This window comes from Salvelinus namaycush, chromosome 20, assembly GCF_016432855.1.
Source record: "Salvelinus namaycush isolate Seneca chromosome 20, SaNama_1.0, whole genome shotgun sequence".
Classification (NCBI taxonomy): Eukaryota; Metazoa; Chordata; class Actinopteri; order Salmoniformes; family Salmonidae; genus Salvelinus; species Salvelinus namaycush.
In genome coordinates, this window is record NC_052326.1 from 28,115,343 (window position 1) to 28,136,142 (window position 20,800).

General features: G+C 44.9%; 1 protein-coding gene across 1 annotated transcript in view; it reads left to right on the plus strand.

The window, feature by feature from the left end:
• The window catches only part of LOC120065194 (receptor tyrosine-protein kinase erbB-3-like), a 43,468-nt gene that overhangs the window by 17,763 nt on the left and 4,905 nt on the right, over positions 1-20,800 (plus strand). Inside the window, exons 10-23 of the mRNA XM_039015983.1 lie at positions 5,730-5,803; positions 5,959-6,049; positions 8,423-8,640; positions 8,771-8,903; positions 9,025-9,118; positions 9,413-9,567; positions 9,719-9,772; positions 9,916-10,057; positions 10,209-10,328; positions 10,498-10,596; positions 11,335-11,520; positions 13,315-13,464; positions 13,742-13,817; positions 13,957-14,103. Coding sequence (XP_038871911.1) covers positions 5,730-5,803; positions 5,959-6,049; positions 8,423-8,640; positions 8,771-8,903; positions 9,025-9,118; positions 9,413-9,567; positions 9,719-9,772; positions 9,916-10,057; positions 10,209-10,328; positions 10,498-10,596; positions 11,335-11,520; positions 13,315-13,464; positions 13,742-13,817; positions 13,957-14,103 — 1,739 coding nt within the window. The remainder of the gene's footprint in view (positions 1-5,729; positions 5,804-5,958; positions 6,050-8,422; positions 8,641-8,770; positions 8,904-9,024; positions 9,119-9,412; positions 9,568-9,718; positions 9,773-9,915; positions 10,058-10,208; positions 10,329-10,497; positions 10,597-11,334; positions 11,521-13,314; positions 13,465-13,741; positions 13,818-13,956; positions 14,104-20,800) is intronic.

Here is a 20,800-nt window from a genome sequence, read left to right on the forward strand (position 1 = left end):
TGCATATTATTATTACTATTGGATAGAAAACACTCTGAAGTTTCTAAAACTGTTTGAATTATATCTGTGAGTAAAACAGAACTCATTTGGCAGGCAAACTTCCAAACAGGAAGTGAAAATTCTGAAATGGGTCTCTGTGAAAGGCATCGCCTATTCAATTGCCTTGTATTTATGGATCTGTATGCACTTCATACGCCTTCCACTAGATGTCAACAGGCAGTAGAATGTTGAATGGGGTGTCTAGCTTGATGTGAGACCGAATGAGAGCTTTTGGAGTGACAGGTCCGCCCTATTGGCAGTATTTAGCTGCGCACCAGGGAACACCACATTGTTTTCTGCAATGCGTTAGGTATATACGACGAAATGCTCCGTCTTGGACGTTATTGGATAGTAATGAGAAAAACATCATAAAGATGGATTTTCAACTGAGTTTGACCAGTTTATTCGACGTTTATTGTGACTTTTGGAATTTTTCGTTCCATGCGCCAAGAGTTGATGGACATGTGCGCTCCACAATGCTAGCCAAAGTTGCTAATTTGACAGCAGAAATGTACATTCTAAAACAAAACAACGATTTATTGTGGAATTAAGACTCCTTGCACTACATTCTGATGGAAGATCATCAAAGGTAAGAGAATATTTATGATGTTATTTCGTATTTTTGTGGAATATGTTGGCTCCAACATGGCGGAGAATGGCTGGGCGCTGTCTCAGAATATTGCATGCTGTACTTTGTACTAAAGTTATTTTTTTAAATCTAACACAGCGGTTGCATTAAGAACCAGTGTATCTTTCATTTGCTTTACAACATGTATTTTTTAGCAAAGTTTATGATGAGTTTTTTGGTTAGATTACGTGACTGTCCAAAATTTCTCCGGACAATTTGGTGCATTTTGGCGCCGTATTCACAATGTAAAACCACGATTTGTAGCTATAAATATGCACATTTTTGAACAAAACATAAATGTATTGTATAACATGATGTTATAAGACTGTCATCTGATGAAGTTGTTCAAAGGTTAGTGATTAATTTTATCTCTATTTGTGGGTTTTGTGAAAGCTATGTTAGCGGTGGAAAAATGGCGTTGTGTGTTTGGCTATTGTGGTGAGCTGACATAAATATATATTGTGTTTTCGCTGTAAAACACTTAAAAAAATCGGAAATATTGGCTGGATTCACAAGATGTTTATCTTTCATTTGCTGTACAACATGTATTTTTCATAAATGTTTTATGATGAGTATGATGAGCCACACTGAGGGAGTCCTGCCAAAGCTGGAGTAACCTCCGGGTAGCTTCTCCCCCGGACACCGGCACCTCAAACTTTTGTCACCTCCGACCACGAATACCTCCAGACTGAGGCAGATGGCGGATTGTTACTCCCACACCACCGTGGCCCAGGCGAGTGCCCTCCCGGACACCAGCGAAATGATGTACACTATCCTCGAGCGGTCCAAGGGGAACGAAGAAGGCTGCAGCTCGAAAACGAGGGAGCACTGGCACAGAAAGGCCCAGCAGGTTCTGGAATCTCCATCGTAGGGCTCCGGGGGAGGTAAGTGGGGTTCCTGGGAAACCGGGGTGACGGCGCTGCTACCAGCCGGGTTACTTAAGGCCTGGGAGGTTACCGTTGTGGTAGGCTGCCTAGTAGGAATTGCTCCCGCAATGCGTCCAAAGCTAGGTCGTGACATTCGGCCACGGCCTGGAACCCTTCCATCAGACCGCGAAGCAACTCCTTGTGCCTACCAATGGTGGCTCCTTGGGAGGAGATGGCATTGCGGAGCTGGTCCAAGTCTGCTGGGTCAGTCATGGCCAGTTCGTACTATAACGTTTCAGGTAAGACCCAAATGCAGACTGTGTTGAAGTAACAATGTTTATTACAGCAACAGGGGACAAGGCAGGCAGGGTTCGATAATCCAGAGTGGTGGGGCAAAGGTACAGAATGGCAGGGTCAGGAAGAGGTTGGTAATCCAGAGTATGGGCAAAGGTACAGGACGGCAAGCAGGGTCAGGGGCAGGCAGAATAGTCAAGCAGGGGGACAGGCAAGGGTCAAAACCAGGAGGGCGAGAAAAAGAGAGACTTCGGAAAAGCAGGAGCTGAGAAAAACGCTGGTTGACTTGACAAACAAGACGAACTGGCAACAGACAAACAGAGAACACAGGTATAAATGCACAGAGGGTAATGGGGAAGATGGGCGACACCTGGAGGGGGTTGGAGACAATCACAAGGGCAGATGAAACAGATCAGGGCGTGACATATACAGCTCATTGAGTGCGGTTTTAGTGCCAGCATCAGTCTGTGGTGGTATGTAGACAGCTACAAAAAATACAGATGAAAACTCTCTAGGTAGATGGTGTGGTCTACAGCTTATCATGAGATACTCTACCTCAGGCGAGCAAAACCTCTAGACTTCCTTAGATATCGTGCACCAGCTGTTGTTTACAAATATGCATAGGTCCCCACCCCGTGTCTTACCAGAGGCTGCTGTGTTATCCTGCCGATAGTGTATAACCTGTTATTAATGTCGTCGTTCAGCCACGACTCGGTGAAACGTAAAGATATTACAGTTTTTAATGTCCCGTTGGTAGGATATACGTGCTTTCAGTTCATCCCAATGATTTTCCAGTGATTGAACGTTGGCTAGCAGTATGGATGGCAAAGGCAGATTAGCCTGATCCTCACAAGGAACCCCGATCTCTTTCCGCGAAATCTCAGTTTCTTTCTCCAGCGAATGACGGGGATGAGGGCGTTTGGAGTATATCCTTCCCGTCCGACTCATTAAAGAAAAATTCTTCGTCCAATTCGAGGTGAGTAATCGCTGTTCTGATATCCAGAAACAATTTTTGGTCATAAGAGAAGGTAAGGTGGCAGCAACATTATGTACAAAATAATTTACAAACAACACGGGGGAAAAAATTATTGCACGGTTGGTTAACCTGTCTAGGATAGGGGTTCCGCTAGCGGAACTCCTCCCACATTCCACTGAAAAGGCAGAGCGGGAAATTCAAAAAAATTTTTTTTTTAATATTTAACTTTCACACATTAACAAGTCCAATACAGCATTTGAAAGATAAACATCTTGTGAATCCAGAAAACATGTCCGATTTTTTAAATGTATTACAGCAAAAACACCACGTATATTTATGTTAGCTCACCACCAAATACAAAAGACAGACATTTTTCACAGCACCGGTAGCATGCAGGTAGCATGCACAAAGCCAACCTAACTAACCTAGAAACAACCTAACTAACCTAGAAACAACTCCCTCAGATGACAGTCCTATAACATGTTACACAATAAATCTATGTTTTGTTCAAAAAATGTGCATATTTGAGCTATAAATCAGTTTTACATTACTGCTACCATCATAGCTACCATCATAGCTACAGTCAGAAATAGCACGGGAGCAGCCAGAGTAAATAGACACCAACGTCAACTACCTAATTACACATCATAAAACATTTCAGAAAAATATATGGTGGATAGCAAATGAAAGACAAAGATCTTGTGAATATAGCTAATATTTCCGATTTTCTAAGTGTTTTACAGCGAAAACACAATATATCGTTATATTAGCTTACTACATTAGCTAGCACACAGCAGCATTGATTCTAGTCGAACGGTAGCATAGCACAGTTCGACAGATATATGAAAAAGCATCCCAAATTGGGTCCTTATCTTTGTTGATCTTCCATCAGAATGTTCTCCAAGGGGTCCTTTGTTCAGAAACGTCTTTATTTCGATCCAGAACGAACGATTTCCCTCTTGAATTAGCAAGCACACTGGCAGTGCGACGCTAACCTCTCCATCTTGACAAAATTCTTGCGTCGCATCACGTCTAAAGTCCAGAATAAATTTCAATAATATAATTAAACTATATTGAAAAAACATACTTTAGGATGATTCTGTGACATGTATCGAATAAAATCGAAGCCAGAGATCATATTCATCAATAAGGACGGTTTTCCAGGAGGCAATACCAGGTCCAAATTCGCGCCTCCCAACAAAAAATAAATGGCGGTCCTCTCAATCAAAGAGGTTGTATTCATTCCCTGAACGAGATAATCACCTCATTTCTGCTCTCACTTCCGCATGACACCCAGGGGAAGGCGTATGGCGTGTTTCTACAGTCATAAGTGACATGCCCTTTTATAGACAAGCTTTTGAAGAGAGACCTCGATTTTGAAAATCTCACTTCCGGATAGGAAATGGGCTGTAAAAAGATTTCTGTTTCACTTAGAGAAATAATTAGAACTGTTTTAGAAACTAGAGAGTGTTTTCTATCCAATATTAATAATAATATGCATATTGTACGAGCAAGAATTGAGTAGGAGGCCGTTTTAAATTTTGAACGATTTTCCCCAAAAGTGTAAACTCCACCCCTAATCCTTAAGAGGTTTTAAGAGCCAATAAAACGGCAGCCATCCCCTCCGGCGCAATCAGTGGCGTTGTGACAAGGTAGGGGTGGTATACAGAAGATAGCCCTATTTGGTAAAAGACCAAGTCCATGTTATGGCAAGAACAACTCAAATAAGCAAAGAAAATTTAAATTACTTTAAGACATGAAGGTCAGTCAATCCAGAAAATGTCAAGAACTTAAAGTTTCTTTAAGTGCAGTTGCAAAAACCATCAAGCGCTATGATGAAACTGGCTCTCATGAGAACCCCCACAGGAAAGGAATACCCAGAGTTACCTATGCTGCAGAGGATAAGTTCATTAGAGTTACCAGCCTCAGAAATTGCAGCCCAAATAAATGCTTCACTGAGTTCAAGTAACAGACACATCTCAACATCAACTGTTCAGAGGAGACTGCGTGAATCAGGCCTTCATGGTCAAATTGTTGCAAATAAACCAGTACTAAAAGACACCAATAAGAAGAAGAGACTTGCTTGGTCAAAGAAACACGCGCAATGGACATTAGGTGGGTGAAAATCTGAGAGACTGAGTTCAAATTTTAGGTTTTTGGTTCCAACCGCCGGGTCTTTGTGAGATGCAGAGTAGCTGAATGGATGATATCCGCATGTGTGGTTCTCACCGTGAAGCATGTATGACGATGTGTGATGCTGTGTAGGTGCTTTGCTGGTGACACTGTCAGTGATTTATTTAGAATTCAAGGCACACTTAACCAGCATGGCTACCACAGCATTCTGCAGCGATATGCCATCCCATCTGGTTTGCACTTAGTGGGACTATCATTTGTATTTCAACAGGACAATGACCCAACACACCTCCAGGCTGTGTAAGGGCTATTTGACCAAGAAGGAGAGTGATGGAGTGCTGCATCAGATGACCTGGCCTCCACAATCACCCGACCTCAACCCAATTGAGATGGTTTGGGATGAGTTGGACCGCAGAGTGAAGGAAAAGCAGCCAACAAGTGCTCAGCATATGTGGGAACTCCTTCAAGAGAGAATGGTTGAGAGAATGCCAAGAGTGTGCAAAGTTGTCATTAAGGCAAAGGGTGGCTACTTTGAAAAATCTCAAATATTAAATATATTTTCATTTGTTTAACACTTTTTTGGTTACTACATGATTCCATATGTGTTATTTCATAGTTTTGATTCTACAATGTAGAAAATAGTAAAAATAAAGAAAAACCTTCGAATGAGTAGGTGTGTCCAAACTTTTGACTGGTACTGTATACATATTCAAAATGGCACAGTAATGTCAACTTGATGTGTTCACTTTTCAATGGACCTCACTAGTTCTGTTGGATGATCTTCTATACACAGTGATCCCTACAACAACATCACAGCTTTGGACCCAGAGAAACTGAAGATCTTCAGAACTGTGAGAGAGATCACAGGTGTGTGTGTGTGTGCTTGTGTGTATATGTGTGTGTGTGTGTGTGTGTGTTGAAGTTTCAAATGCATGTGCCTGTTAAGTGGCAGCAGTGGCAGTGAAATGATGTATTCGTGTTTGGAAGGTGTTCTGTGTTTTAACACCTTCTGCTGTTGCCAGACGTTCTGAGTATCCAGTCGTGGCCTGAAAATCTGACTGACCTGTCGGTGTTCTCCAACTTGGCAACCATACAAGGAAGAACCCTCTACAGGTGACCATCTATCTCTGTCTTTCTCACTCTCTGACATTAGACTTGTGTCTTTGTCTCTCTGCACTTAAGAAATATCTCTTTCACTTTCTACAGTATGTGTCCACTGAACCCATTTCCATCTCCATCTGTTCTTAACTGCATTGTAGACATGTATGCATAGACTGACCTGTTGTGTCTTGTGTGTCTTGTCACCACTTTATCTCTCATCTCCTTTCACCCCATTTCTCATCCCCTGCTCTGCTCCCCTTTCTCTCGGTCTCTTCTCGCTCTCTCTATTCCTCTCTCTCTCTCTCTCTCGTTTGTTCCATCAGCGGCGGGCACTCTAGAAAGTCCAGTAGTGTGTGTGACAGTTGTTTTACTAATCTATCTGACTACTAATCTTCCTGATACTGTGTGAACTGATAAAACAACGTCATACTCAGACAATGCTAAACAAAACAAAAATCCTCTGAATTGGTTACGAGTTGTCTTGAACTGTATGAGAAGTGTCTCAGCTGGTGGTGGGTGGGGGATTTTCGTGTACGTTGAGGTATAATCCTCATGATTGTATTTTGAACTTGATCATACCTTATGACCACCAGTGGAGGTCAGTGCCATTTAAAATGAGGGAGGACGATTTTCCTTTCATGAGTATGGCCTTATTTCTATTACAGCATATTGGATGACTCTCATTCATATTCCATTCACCCTGTTCAATGTAACAGCAATAGGTTTAGGCTACTACATGATCATCTAATTTTCCATATACCCATCATGAGGTTGCTACAACCAAGCCTATGAATGAAAGTTCACAAGGTCCAGAGACAAATTTGAGGTGACAGACAGTGACATTCAATACCGCCTTGCACACTCTTGCCTGCATCTAGCTGATATAGGCTGTGATCATTAGTCCAACAATTCCAAACAAGAGTTTCTATTGGACAAATTCAGGTGTATTTATCTCCGTTTTGTTCCGTTTGCTTACGTTTAGGAAACGTTTTCAACAGAATCGACAGAATGATTACACCCCTGATCACGCGTAACAGAGTTCACTCTCATAACAGCCACATTGTATTCCTGCTCTTCCCTTCGCTTGTGGACTTCAATGCACAACAAATCAGCTGTATGCGACCAGGCGAAAAAACCTTTCCAAGCCAAACCTCTACAAACAGCCTACATCGTTGTCACCATAAGCTAGAGTAACGTCATAGTCAGCATAGCTAAAATAACTAACGTGTTAGTAAACCCGCTAAAATCATACAGTAAAGTTAGTGTACAGTCAGTAAGCAGTTACACCGGCAGGCCCTGGTGGCAATAAATTAGTAATACCAAAAGCTTAACTTGACTTGGAAGAGTTCCAGTGTTATGTTAGAAAGTCATAGCCAGCTAGCTAACATAGCATCCCTCTGTTTGAGCAGGGTGTTTCAGTAGGCTAAACTAGCTAGCTGCATTTGCTAGCTAAGTAAGTGAAACTGAAAGTGAAGAAAAATGACTATCGCTATTTCTCTCTTGCTTCTCCTTCATTTTGGAAGAAAGTAATTTGTTCAAAACTGTTCAACTATTGTCTTTCTGTCTCTACTCACCACATTTTATACACTGCAGTGCTAGCTAGCTGTAGTTTATGCTTTTAGTACTAGATTCATTCTCTGATCCTTTGATTGGATGGACAACAGGGTCAGTTCATGCTACAGTTCATGCTACAAGAGCTCTGATAGGTTTGAGGACGTCCTTCCCGGAAGTTGTCCTAATTACTGTGTAAGTCTATGGAAGGGGGAGAGAACCATGAGCCTTCTAGGTTTTGTATTGAAGTCAATGTACCCAGAGGAGGACGGAAGCTAGCTGTCCTCCGGCAACACCATGGTGCTACCCTACAGAGTGCTGTTGAGGCTACTGTTGGCCTTCTTTTCAAAATAGTGTGTTTTAATCAGTTATTTGGTGACATGTCATTGTATTTACTATAGTTTTATCTTAATAACTTTTTTAATGTTTTACATTGTAAATGTTTATGAAATTCACTGAGGAGGATGGTCCTCCCCTTCCTCCCGTGAGCAGGCTCCACTGATGACCACATTGGGTATTAGGAGTCTCTACCACAATAGCATATGAATTCTCTACATAATAACAACACACACATTTTCTGTCTACATGTAGACAATTAATTCATGTTTGGGAGCAGCAATGCCTTATGCGGGATTCATTTACGTCTCTGTCCTGACTTGATTGATGTTCCCAGCACCAATATACATTTGTACATATTTTTTTCTGAAATATCCTCCATTCCCTCTACCTTAATGGTTCTCTCTCTCTTGGCTCTCTCTCTTCCTGTCATCACCCTATCCCTCTACCTTGCTCCTCTTCCTCCTCCTGCGTTCTTCCCTCGTCCCTCTTCTTAAGGGGCTACGCCCTGCTGGTGATGCGTATCCCGTCACTGACCTACCTCGGGCTGCGCTCACTGCAGAGCATCAATGACGGCGGTGTCTACATCACAGGAAACAGGAAGCTATGCTACCACCACACCGTCAACTGGACACACCTCTTCAGTAGTAGCTCCCGCCCACAGCGCCACCAGAAGAACATCGACGTCAAGGACAACCGACCCCAGAGCCAATGTGGTGAGACGGGGGATAGAGGAGAGAGATTGGGTGACATCTTCAAAATCATTAAGTAAATTTTTTTGCGGGTACACTAGTGAATTACTAATCGTTTTTTGCATATTTTTTGTTTGTGTGTGTGTGTGTGTAGTTGCGGAGGGGCACATGTGTGACCCTCTGTGTTCGTCGGAGGGGTGTTGGGGTCCTGGGCCGGACCAGTGTCTATCCTGTAAGAACTACAGCCGGGGGCGAACCTGTGTCAATCAGTGCAGATTTCTCACCGGGTCAGTACTCATTCAAAACAATGCATCTTTATTATAATGTAGATTTGTCAGTATGTCTCAATGTGTGTACGTGACTATGTGTTTAACCTATTTTTCAATCTCAATCTCTGCTTTTCTCCAGGAAGGGGCGTGAGTTTACAAGTCCGAAGGGCGAGTGTATGCCCTGTCACTCGGAGTGTGAGGTCCAGGAGGGACAGCCCACCTGCATAGGACTGGTATGCTCACCTCTAACATCTGCCCACAGACCTCTCTCAAAGCATCTGAAAAAGACAGTTCTATGAGCTCAGAGTGATCAGTTGAAAAGTGTCTCTCAAAGTTCTCAGGACTATCCGAAATGTAGTGCTTCACTGCCACCTTGTGGATAATATTTTGGACCACAATTACATGGATATTGTCAACTGTCTCCATCTCTCTATCCCTCTATCCCTCTCTCCCCCTCTCTCTCTCCGCGCGCTTGCTCGCTCTCTTTCCTTCTTTCTCCCTCTCACTCTCTCACTTTCTCTCTGCAGGGAGCTAATGAGTGTGTGGTGTGTGCCAGTCTGAGGGACGGTCCTCACTGTGTGTCCTCATGCCCTGAAGGAGTGATGGGGGAGAAGGGTCTCATCTTTAAATACCCCAACCAGCAGAGACGCTGTGAGCCCTGCCACCTCAACTGCACCCAGGGGTGAGAGATGAGTTAGAGAATGAGGGAGTGTGTGTGTGTGTGTGTGTGTGTGTGTGTGTGTGTGTGTGTGTGTGTGTGTGTGTGTGTGTGTGTGTGTGTGTGTGTGTGTGTGTGTGTGTGTGTTAAATATCTCTCTGCTCTGTGTTTTCAGTTGCTCAGGCCCAGGAATTGGGAACTGTTTGGACTCCACCAGATTAACTGATGGGTGAGTGTAGTTTCTATATTTTTTTCTACCTGTCACTGACAACCTGATTTCTCCTCACTGTAAGTTTTGTTTAGTCTAGAACGTAGCATTATTCATTATTGTATATCAGGTGCTGATTGGCTGATACATCTGTCTCTTTCCAGCCAATCCATTACAGGAATTGTTTTGGGAGTTTTGGCAGCAGTTATAGTGGGCTTCTCCATCTTTGTGATGAGTGTTCTGTACCGCCGAGGTCTTGCCATCCGGCGCAAGAGAGCCATGAGGCGATACCTGGAGAGTGGAGAGGTGAGGTGGGAGGGGATGGTGTGTGTGTGTGTCTGTGAGAGAGAGTAAGAGAGCCAGAGCGAGAGAGAGAGAATTAGGATCTCTTAATAAGAGTATGTGTAGTCTATTGTCTTGATATGTGTCAATATTAATTGTGTGCATGTGTCTGTAGAGTTTTGAGCCTTTGGACCCTGGTGAGAAAGTGGTCAAAGTTCATGCCAGGATCCTGAAGGTCACTGAACTCCGTAAGATCAAGCTACTGGGCACCGGTGTGTTTGGCTCCGTCCACAAGGTGTTTACATCATCAACCGTCGCCCTCTTAAAGCCCCTATTATCATCATCACCCTGCACCTCTCTGATTTTCCCGTAGGCCTTACATGTATTGTGCTACTTACCTTACTTGTCTTCGTTTCATTGTGAGGTAACCCCTCTCCCCCTCTCCTTTCCTCCATATTTCTCAGGGCATTTGGATTCCTGAGGGAGACTCAGTGAAGATCCCTGTGGCCATAAAGACTATTCATGATCGAATGGGGCAAAATACCTTCCATGAGATCACAGAGGTAAGAAAACACTCTCACATGCCCACTCTCAAGAACCCCTGCCCCTTAAAGCATACTGACCTGATACCCACTTATCTTGACTCTTGCTACACCCCACCGACAAACATCAATGTTGCAGTTGTTAATATGTATGTTATTACCCCCCCACAGTCTATCCTCTGCCTCCACCCCAATGGACATTTATTTATTCATCACAGCTACAGTTGTTATGATGTACAGTACCAGTCAAAAGTTTGGACACACCTACTCATTCCACAAATTAACTTTTAACAAGGCACACCTGTTAATTGAAATGCATTCCAGGTGACTACTTCATGAAGCTGGTTGAGAGAATTCCAAGAGTATGCAAAGCTGTCATCAAGTCAAAGGGTGGCTACTTTGAAGAATATAAAATATATTTAGATTTTTTAACACATTTTTGGTTACTACATGATTCCATGTGTTATTTCCTAGTTTTGATGTCTTCACTATTATTCTACAATTTATAAAATAATAAAAATAAAGAAAAACCCTTGAATGAGTAGGTGTGTCCAAACTTTTGACTTGTACTGTATATAGGGCTATTTATATTGATATTGTTGTTTTTTATTACCATTTCATTATTTTATTTCACTTAGTTCTGCATGTTGGAGCTCGAGGCCTAGGATTTTCACTTTACGCTGCAATCACACCTGCAACCCTGTACATGTAACTATTAAACACTGAATCTCTGAGATTTTTTTCTGATAACCCCTGCAGCACATGATGGTGATGGGTAGCTTGGACCACCAGTACATCGTCAGGCTCTTAGGTGTCTGTCCAGGTGCTAGTCTCCAGCTGGTTACCCAGCTAAGCAATCAGGGGTCCTTACTGGAGCACATCAGGCACCACAGGGACAGCCTGGACCCACAGAGGCTGCTCAACTGGTGTGTGCAGATTGCCAAGGTGAGATACCATGTGTGTGTGTGGTTGGTTGGTTGGTTGGGTGAGCGGGTGAGTGATTATGTACATTGCCATCAGAAAGTATTCACACCACTTTACTTTTTCCATATTTTGTTGTGTTACAGCCTAAATTTTTTTACAAATTAATTAATAGTGAAAATCTGATATGTCTTGGGTAAATAAGTATTCAACCTCTTTGTTATGGCAAGCATAAAAACGTACAGGAGTAAAAATTTGCTTAAAAAGTCACATAAGTTGCATGGACTCACACTGTGTCCAATAATAGTGGTTAACATGATTTTTTTTAATGACTACCCCATCTCTGTACGCCACACATACAATTATCTCTAAGTTCCCTCAGTCAAAGTACATTTCAACCACAGATTCAACCACAAAGAACAGGGAGGTTTTCCAATGCTTCGCAAAGAAGGGCAACAATCTTTTAAAATTAATTACGCTTTAGATGGTGTATCAATACACCCAGTCACTACAAAAATTCAGGCGTCCTTCATAACTCAGTTGCCGGAGAGGAAGGAAAAATGGCTCTGGGATTTCACTATGAGGCCAATGGTGATTTTAAAACAGTTAAATGGCTGTGATAATTGTTTTACTTTTTTTAAATTTAACCTTTATTTAGCTAGGCAAGTCAGTTAAGAACAAATTCTTATTTACAATGACAGCCTATACTGGCCAAACCCGGACGACGCTGGGCCAATTGTGCGCCGCCCTTTGGGACTCCCAATCACGCCAGTAACTAAGGAAGGATCAATAACATTGTAGTTACTCCACAATACTAACCTAAATGGCAGAGTGAAAAGAAGGAAGCTTGTATAAAATAAAAAATATTCCAAAACATGCATCCTGTTTGCAATAAGGTAATAAAGTAATACTGCAAAAAATGTGGCAAAGAAATGAACTTTTTGTCCTGAATACAAAGCGTTATGTTTCGAGAAAATCCAACACATAATCACTGAGTACCACTCTTCATATTTTCAAGCATGGTGGTGGCTGCATCATGTTTTGAGTATTTTTCAGAGGAATAATGTATGTTAGTATTACGTGATTGCTGTATTTATTTTTTTGATAAACTAGGGACTAGGACTAGGGAGGACTAAGGAGTTATTTAGGATAAAATGAAACAGAATAGAGCTAAGCACAGGCAAAATACTAGAGTAAATCCTGGTTCAGTCTGCTATACACCAGACATTGGGTGACAAATTCACATTTCAGCAGGACAATAACCTGAAACACAAGGTCAAATATATACTGGAGTTGCTTACCAAGACAACATTGAATGTTCCTGAGTGGCCTAGTTACCGTTACTTAAATCGGATTGAAAACCAATGGCAAGACTTGAAAATGTCTGTCTAGCAATGATCAACTACCAACTTGACAGAGCTTGAAGAATGTATTTATTGCAAATATTGTACAATCCAGGTATTGAAAGCTCTTGATCTTATCCAGAAACACTCACAGCTGTAACCGCTGCCATAGGTAATTCTAATCATTGAATTTTTCTTCCACTTTGACATTACAGCGGATTGATTGTGTGTCGATTGTTGTCAAAAGAAAGGACAATTAAATACATTTTAATCCCACTTTGTAACTTAACAACATTTGTAAAATGTCAAGTGTGTGAATACTTTCTGAAGGCACTGTATATGACAGAAGTGTATGTGATAAAGGTGTGTGTGTGTGTGTGTGTGTGTGTGTGTGTGTGTGTGTGTGTGTGTGTGTGTGTGTGTGTGTGTGTGTGATTGTGTATGTGACCGAGGTGTGTGTGCTCTCCCCTGTCAGGGTATGTACTATCTGGAGGAACACATGATGGTCCACAGAAACCTGGCAGCCCGTAACGTGCTCCTGAAGAGTGACTACATGGTCCAGATCTCTGACTACGGCATCACAGACCTGCTCTACCCCGATGACAAAAAGTACTTCTACAATGAGGTGAAAGTGTGTTGAATTCCTCGTTAGGTCACATGGAAAAACTAGACATGGATAATGTCTCAGCCTATTATTTATCTTTTGCTCAAAATTGGCTAGAAGCATCTGCTGTCATTTGTCTTAAGTGAGATGTTGACTAGCTAAATGCCCTGTTTCTATACGTGTTTTGTATTGCTGCCATGAACACTAACTAATATATGTTTTTTTCCAATGGCCACAGGCTTTGAACTCGATGTAATTCATGGTGACATAGTTCCCTGTCTTGTCTCTCTCACCACAGACGGCCATTAAATGGATGGCTCTGGAGAGCATCTTGTTCCGCAGATACACACATCAAAGTGATGTCTGGAGCTATGGTGAGTCACTGTGTGTTTGTGTGTGGGTTTCATGTGCTTTTATAGACTTTTATATCAATGGTAAGTAAGTTCAAAGTACTTGTGTGTATGTTGAGTTACCATAATTTTACAGTGTCTATTATATTTCTCCGTCTTGCAGGAGTGACAGTGTGGGAGATGATGTCATACGGGGCGGAGCCCTACTCGGCGATGCGTCCACAAGAAGTGCCAGACCTTCTGGAGAAGGGCGAGCGTCTTTCCCAGCCACCCATCTGCACCATAGATGTCTACATGGTCATGGTCAAGTGTGAGTGACCACCCTCTCTCCTTCACCCTCAATACCAATATACCTTGTTATCCCTCTACCCACTCTGCCGAAGAAACAGTGGTAACTCCCGGGTGCTGTTATCTACTGTGAGCAAGCTCCTCCAACCTGTGAAAAAAAATTCTACCTCAGCCTCCCCAGAAAGGTGCAATCAATACCTGTGCTTCTTCCAAAGCAAAATTTAAAACATGAATAACACCATCCTGCCCTCTCCAGCCCCAGTAGTTGAGCTACTGAGTCCTACCCTCCCTGAGTCAAGGTTCTCCACCTTCACCACAGTCACTGCAGCTGATGTAGTCAAGCTGGTTAGGACAATGAAGCCCACCACTTGCTCACTTGACCCTATCACCACCTCCCTTGTGACGACCTGCTTACTTGCTCTGGAGCCTTTCTTCACAGAAATGATCAACAAGTTTATTACCACTGGATGTTTTCCTCAGCTCAAACTGGCCGCAGTCACACCAGTACTTAAAAAGCTTGGATCTGACCCTGACAACCTACAGAACTACAGGCCTATTTCCAACCTGCCCTTCCTGAGTAAGCTGTTTCTGGCCCACTCCAAAACCATCTGGCCACTTACAACCTACTTGAGCCCTTCCAGTTGGGTTTCAGAGCTAGACACAGCACTGAGACTGCCATGGTAATGGTCACTAATGACCTTCTTATGAATGCTGACTCTGGGGCTGCCAGCATCCTCATACTGCTGGACCTCGGTGCAGCACTCAACACGGTCAGCCACACCATCCTGCTAAACTGCATGGAGAAGCCCCTTGGCCTGTCAGACACTGTCCTGAACTTGTTCAGGTCCTATCTCACTGATCGCTACAAGTTTGTAGCCATTGGTCCTAGTAGGTCACACACAGTTGTAGTCCGACAGGGGGTGCCTCAAGTGCTAGTGCTGGTTATGTTTATTTAATTTTTACGTATTTTTGGGGGGGGGAGTTGAGGTGAGAAGGACGATTATTTAAGATACTGTTTAAAGAGGTAGGGTTTCAGATATTTTTGGAAGATGGGCAGGGACTCTGTTGTCCTAGCTTCAGGGGGAAGCTGGTTCCACCATTGGGGTACCAGGACAGAGAGGAGCTTGGAGCCGGAGCTTCCCAAGAGACCTGAGGTGGCAGAATGGAGTGCTCAGGTTGGGGTGTAGGGTTTGAGCATAGCCTGAAGGTAGGAAGCGGCAGTTCCTCTTGCTATTCCGTAGGTAAGTACCATGGTCTTGTAGTGGATGCGAGCTTCAACTGCAAGCCAGTGGAGTGTGTGTAGGAGTGGGGTGATATGAGAGAACTTGGGAAGGTTGAAAACCAGGCAGGCTGCAGCGTTCTGCAGGGGTTTGATGGCACAAGCGGGGAGCCCAGACAACAGTGAGTTTCAGTAGTCTAGACAGGAGAGGACAAGTGCCTGGATTAGGACCTGAGGCGCTTCCTGTGTGAGGTAGGGTCGTACTCTATGGATGTTGTAGAGCATGAACCTGCAGGAGCAGGTCAATGCTTGGCTGTTTGCAGAGAATGACAGGGGGTTGTCCAGGGTCACGCCAAGGTTCTTTGCACTGTGATGGCGACACTGTGGAGTTGTCAACCTTGATGGAGAGGTCTTTGAGCGGGGAGATCTTCCTCGGGAGGAAGAGCAGTTCCGTCTTGTTGAGATTGAGCCTGTGTGGGCCGACATCCAAGTTGAGATATCTGCCAGGCACGCAGAGATGCGTGTCGCCACCTGGGTGTCAGAAGGGGGGAAGGAGAAAATTAGTTGAGTATCATCCTCATAACAATGATAGGAGACACCATGTGAGGATATGACGGAGCCGAGTGACTTGGTGTATAGAGAGAAGAGGAGAGGGCCTAGAACCGAGCCCTGGGGGACACCTTTAGTGAGACTACGTGGTGCAGACACAGATCCTCTCCACGTCACCTTGTAGGGTAGTTCTGTGTGAGTGAGATCAGTGGACTCAATAGGCTGAGTGAATGATTAGTTGATGTCGTCAACCTTTTTCTCAAAGTGGTTGACAAAGTCGTCCGCAGAGAGAGAGGGGGGAGGGGAAGGGGGTAGTGGATTAAGCAGGAAGAAGAAGGTGGAAAAGAGGGTTAGAGGCAGAATCTTGAAATGTAGAGTGGCTTTAGCAGCAAATACAGAGGAAGAGAAGGTAGAGAGGAGGGAGTGAAAGGATTAGTTTAGTTTCCTCCATTTTCGCTCAGCTGCCCGCAGCCCTGTCCTGTAAGCTCGCAATGAGTCACTCAGCCACGGAACAGGAGGTGAAGGCAGAGCCAGCCGGGAGGAAAGGGGACAGCGCGAGTCATAGGATGCGGAAAGGGAGGAGAGTAGGGATGAAGAGGCAGAATCAGGAGACAGGAGGGAGAAGGATTTAGCAGAATGGAGAGATTATAGGATAGAAGAGGAGAGAGTAGTTGAAAAGAGAGAGAGAGAGCGAAGATTGCGACGGCGCATGACCATCTGGGTAGGGGCTGTGGTTAGGGTTGGAGGAAAGAGAGACGAAAACAGAGTTGGAAAGAAATTAATTGAAGGCAGACGTTGGGAGGTTGAAGTCGCCAAGTACGAAGAGCGGCGAGCCATCGTCAGGAAATGAGCTTATCAAGGTGTCAAGCTCATTGAGGAACTTTCCAAAGGCACCTGGTGGGCAATGGATTACAATAATGTTAAGCTTGAGTGGACAAGTAACAGTGACATTATGGAATTCAAATGAGGAGATGGAAAATCTCCACTTAGGAGAAATGAGTAGACCTGTGACACCACCGTGATGACCAGATGCTCTCGGACTATGAGAGAAAACATAGTCAGATGATGAAAGAGCAGCTGGAGTAGCAGTGTTCTCTGGGGTGATCCATGTCTCCGCCAGTGCCAAAAAGTCAAAGGACTGAAGGGCAGCATAGGCTGAGATTAACTCGGTCTTCATGACCGCAGATTGGCAGTTCGAAACACTGCCAGAGACCTGGAATTCCACATGGGTTGTGCACGCAGGGTACACTAAATTAGAAAGTTTTTTTTATTAATATATTTTTTAAATTCAGCACCCCTACTTCCAATTCCCACTGCACTCCTGGTCAGCTGCCTGCAGGACATCAGGGCATGGATGCAGTTGAGCTTCCTGCAGTTAAACTGCAAAAAGACAGAGGTCGTCCTGATTGGCACTCGCACTATCATCAACAACATCAGCAGCTACAGCCTCAATATTGATGGTGTCAAGGTCCTCCCCTCCAGTCAGGTTGACTACCTGGGTGTGATATTTGACAGTCAGCTCTCGTTTGATGCCCACATCAAGAGTATGACCAAAGTTTTTAATATGTCCATTTACGGAACATTGCCAGGTGTCACGGCCGTCGTAAGAAGTAGACCAAAGCGCAACGTGGTGAGCGTACATATTCCTTTTATTTAGAAATGACGCCGACAAAAACAATAAACAATCCAAAACAACCGTGAAGTTAACTTCCCTCAAAGAAAGGAGGGAAAAGGGCTACCTAAGTATGGTTCCCAATCAGAGACAACGATAGACAGCTGTCCCTGATTGAGAACCATACCCGGCCAAAATATAGAAAAACAAAATCATAGAAAACAAAAACATAGAATCCCAGCCCAAATCACACCCTGACCAAACCAAATAGAAACATAAAAAGGCTCTCTAAGGTCAGGGCGTGACAGTACCCCCCCCCCCCCCCAAAGGTGCGGACTCCGGCCGCAAAACCTGAACCTATAGGGGAGGGTCTGGGTGGGCATCTATCCGCGGTGGCGGCTCAGGTGCGGTACGCAGACCCCGCTCCACCACTGGCTCACTCTCTGGTGCTGGGACCCTCGTTGCGGGCCCCGGACTGGACACCCTCGTTGCGGACCCCGGGACTGGGCACCCTCGTTGCGGGCCCCGGACTGGGCACCCTTTTTGCGGGCTCCGGACAGGGCACCCTCGTTGCGGGCCCCGGACTGGAGACCGTCGCTGGAGGCTCCGGACTGGAGGCCGACGCTGGAGGCTCCGGACTGGAGGCCGTCGTGGGAGGCTCCGGACTGGGGACCCTCGTTGCGGGCCCCGGACTGGGGACCATCGCTTGGGGCTCCGGACTGGAGACCGTCTCTGGAGGCTCCGGACTGGAGAACGTTGCTGGAGGCTCCGGACTGGGGACCGTTGCTGGAGGCTTCGTGCCATGGATCATCACTGGAGGCTTCTTGCCATGGATCATCACTGGAGGCTTCTTGCCATGGATCATCACTGGAGGCTTCGTGCCATGGATCATCACTGGAGGCTTCTTGCCATGGATCATCACTGGAGGCTTCTTGCCATGGATCATCACTGGAGGCTTCATGCCATGGATCATCACTGGAGGCTTCGTGCCATTTATCATCACTGGAATCTTCGTGCCATGGATCATCACTGGAAGCTTCTTGCCATGGATCATCACTGGAGGCTTCGTGCCATGGATCATCACTGGAGGCTTCGTGCCATGGATCATCACTGGAGGCTTCGTGCCATGGATCATCACTGGAGGCTTCATGCCATGGATCATCACTGGAGGCTTCTTGCCATGGATCATCACTGGAAGCTTCTTGCCATGGATCATCACTGGAGGCTTTTTGCCACGGATCATCACTGGAGGCTTTTTGCCACGGATCATCACTGGAAGCTTCTTGCCATGGATCATCACTGGAGGCTTCGTGCCATGGATCATCACTGGAGGCTTCATGCCATGGATCATCACTGGAGGCTTCGTGCCATGGATCATCACTGGAGTGTGGAGACGTATGGGCAGTCTGGTACGTGGAGCTGCCACAGGGCTCACCAGGCTGGGGAGACATACAGGAGGCCTGGTTCTGACAGCAGGCACAGGACTCACCAGGCTGGGGAGACATACTGGAGGCCTGGTTCTTGGCAGAGGCACCGGATACACTGGGCCATGGAGGCGCACTGGAGGTCTCGAGCGTAGAGCCTGCACAACCCGTCCTGGCTGGATGCTCACCCTAGCCCGGCAGATGCGGGGAGCTGGGATGTAGCACACCGGGCTGTAAACGCGCACTGGAGACACCGTGCGCTCCACCGCATAACACGGTGCCTGACCAGTACGCTGCTCGCCACAGTAAGCACGAGGATTTGGCTCAGGTCTCCAACCTGACTCAGCCAATCTCCTTGTGTGCCCCCCCCCCCATTTTTTGGGGGGGGGGCTGCCTCTCGGGCTTCCTTGCTAGCCGTGTTCCCTCGTAACGCTGGGCCCCTTTACTCGCTGCCTCCGCCTTCCTCAATGCTTCCACCTGCTCCCACGGCAGGCTATCCTTTCCGGCCAGGATCTCCTCCCATGTCCAGGATCCTTTGCCGTCCAGGATGTCCTCCCATGTCCAGTCTTCCTGAAAACGCTGCTCCCCCTTACCGCGCTGCTTGGTCCTTTGGTGGTGGTGAAGTTCTGTCACGGCCGTAGTAAGAAGTAGACCAAAGCGCAGCGTAGTGAGCGTACATATTCCTTTTATTTAGAAATGACGCCGACAAAAACAATAAACAATCCAAAACAACCGTGAAGTTAACTTCCCACAAAGAAAGGAGGGAAAGGGCTACCTAAGTATGGTTCCCAATCAGAGACAACGATAGACAGCTGTCCCTGATTTGAGAACCGTACCCAGCCAAAACATAGAAAACTAAATCATAGAAAACAAAAACATAGAATGCCCACCCCAAATCACACCCTGACCAAACCAAATAGAGACATAAAAAGGCTCTCTAAGGTCAGGGCGTGAGACCAGGTTAAAACTTATTTGTGATAGGGAGCAGCATTTTCACTTTTGGATGAATTGCGTGCCCATAGTGAACTGCCTCCTACTCTGTCCCAGATGCAAATATATGCATATTATTATTACTATTGGATATAAAACACTCTGAAGTTTCTAAAACTGTTTGAATGATGTCTGTGAGTATAACAGAACTCATATGGCAGGCAAAAACCTGAGAAATATTCCAAACAGGAAGTGAGAATTCTGAGGCTGGTCGATGTTCAACTCATCGCCTTTTCAATTCCCTGTAAGATATGGATCTGTTTGCACTTCCTACGCCTTCCACTAGATGTCAACAGTCTGTAGAACGTGGAATGAAGCCTCTGCTGTGATGTTGAGCCGGATGGGAGGTGTTTCAGTCAGTGGTCTGACAGAATGCCAGTTCCTGGTCACGCGCGTTCCAAACGATATCGTCTTGCTTTCCATAACTTCTAGAGACACAAAGGAATTCTCCGGTTGGAACGTTATTGGATAGTTATGATAACAACATCCTGAAGATTTATTTTCTACTTAGTTTGACCAGTTTATTCAACCTGTTATATAACTTTTTGAAGTTTTTGTCCGAGTTCGCCTGCATCTGCGCGAGCGTTTGGACATGTGCACTAAACATGCTAGCAAAAGTAGCTACTTAGACATAAGTAATGGACATTATCGAATAAAACAACGATTTATTGTGGAACTAGGATTCCTGGGAGTGCATTCTGATGAAGATTATCAAAGGTAAGGGAATATTTATTATGTAATTTCGTATTTCTGTTGACTCCAACATGGCGGAGAAATGTTGTTATTTTTGAGCGCCGTCTCAGATTATTGCCTGGTGTGCTTTTTACGTAAAGTTTTTTTGAAATCTGACACAGCGGTTGCATTAAGAACAAGTGTATCTTTAATTCTATGTAAAATATGTGTCTTTCATCTAAGTTTATGATGA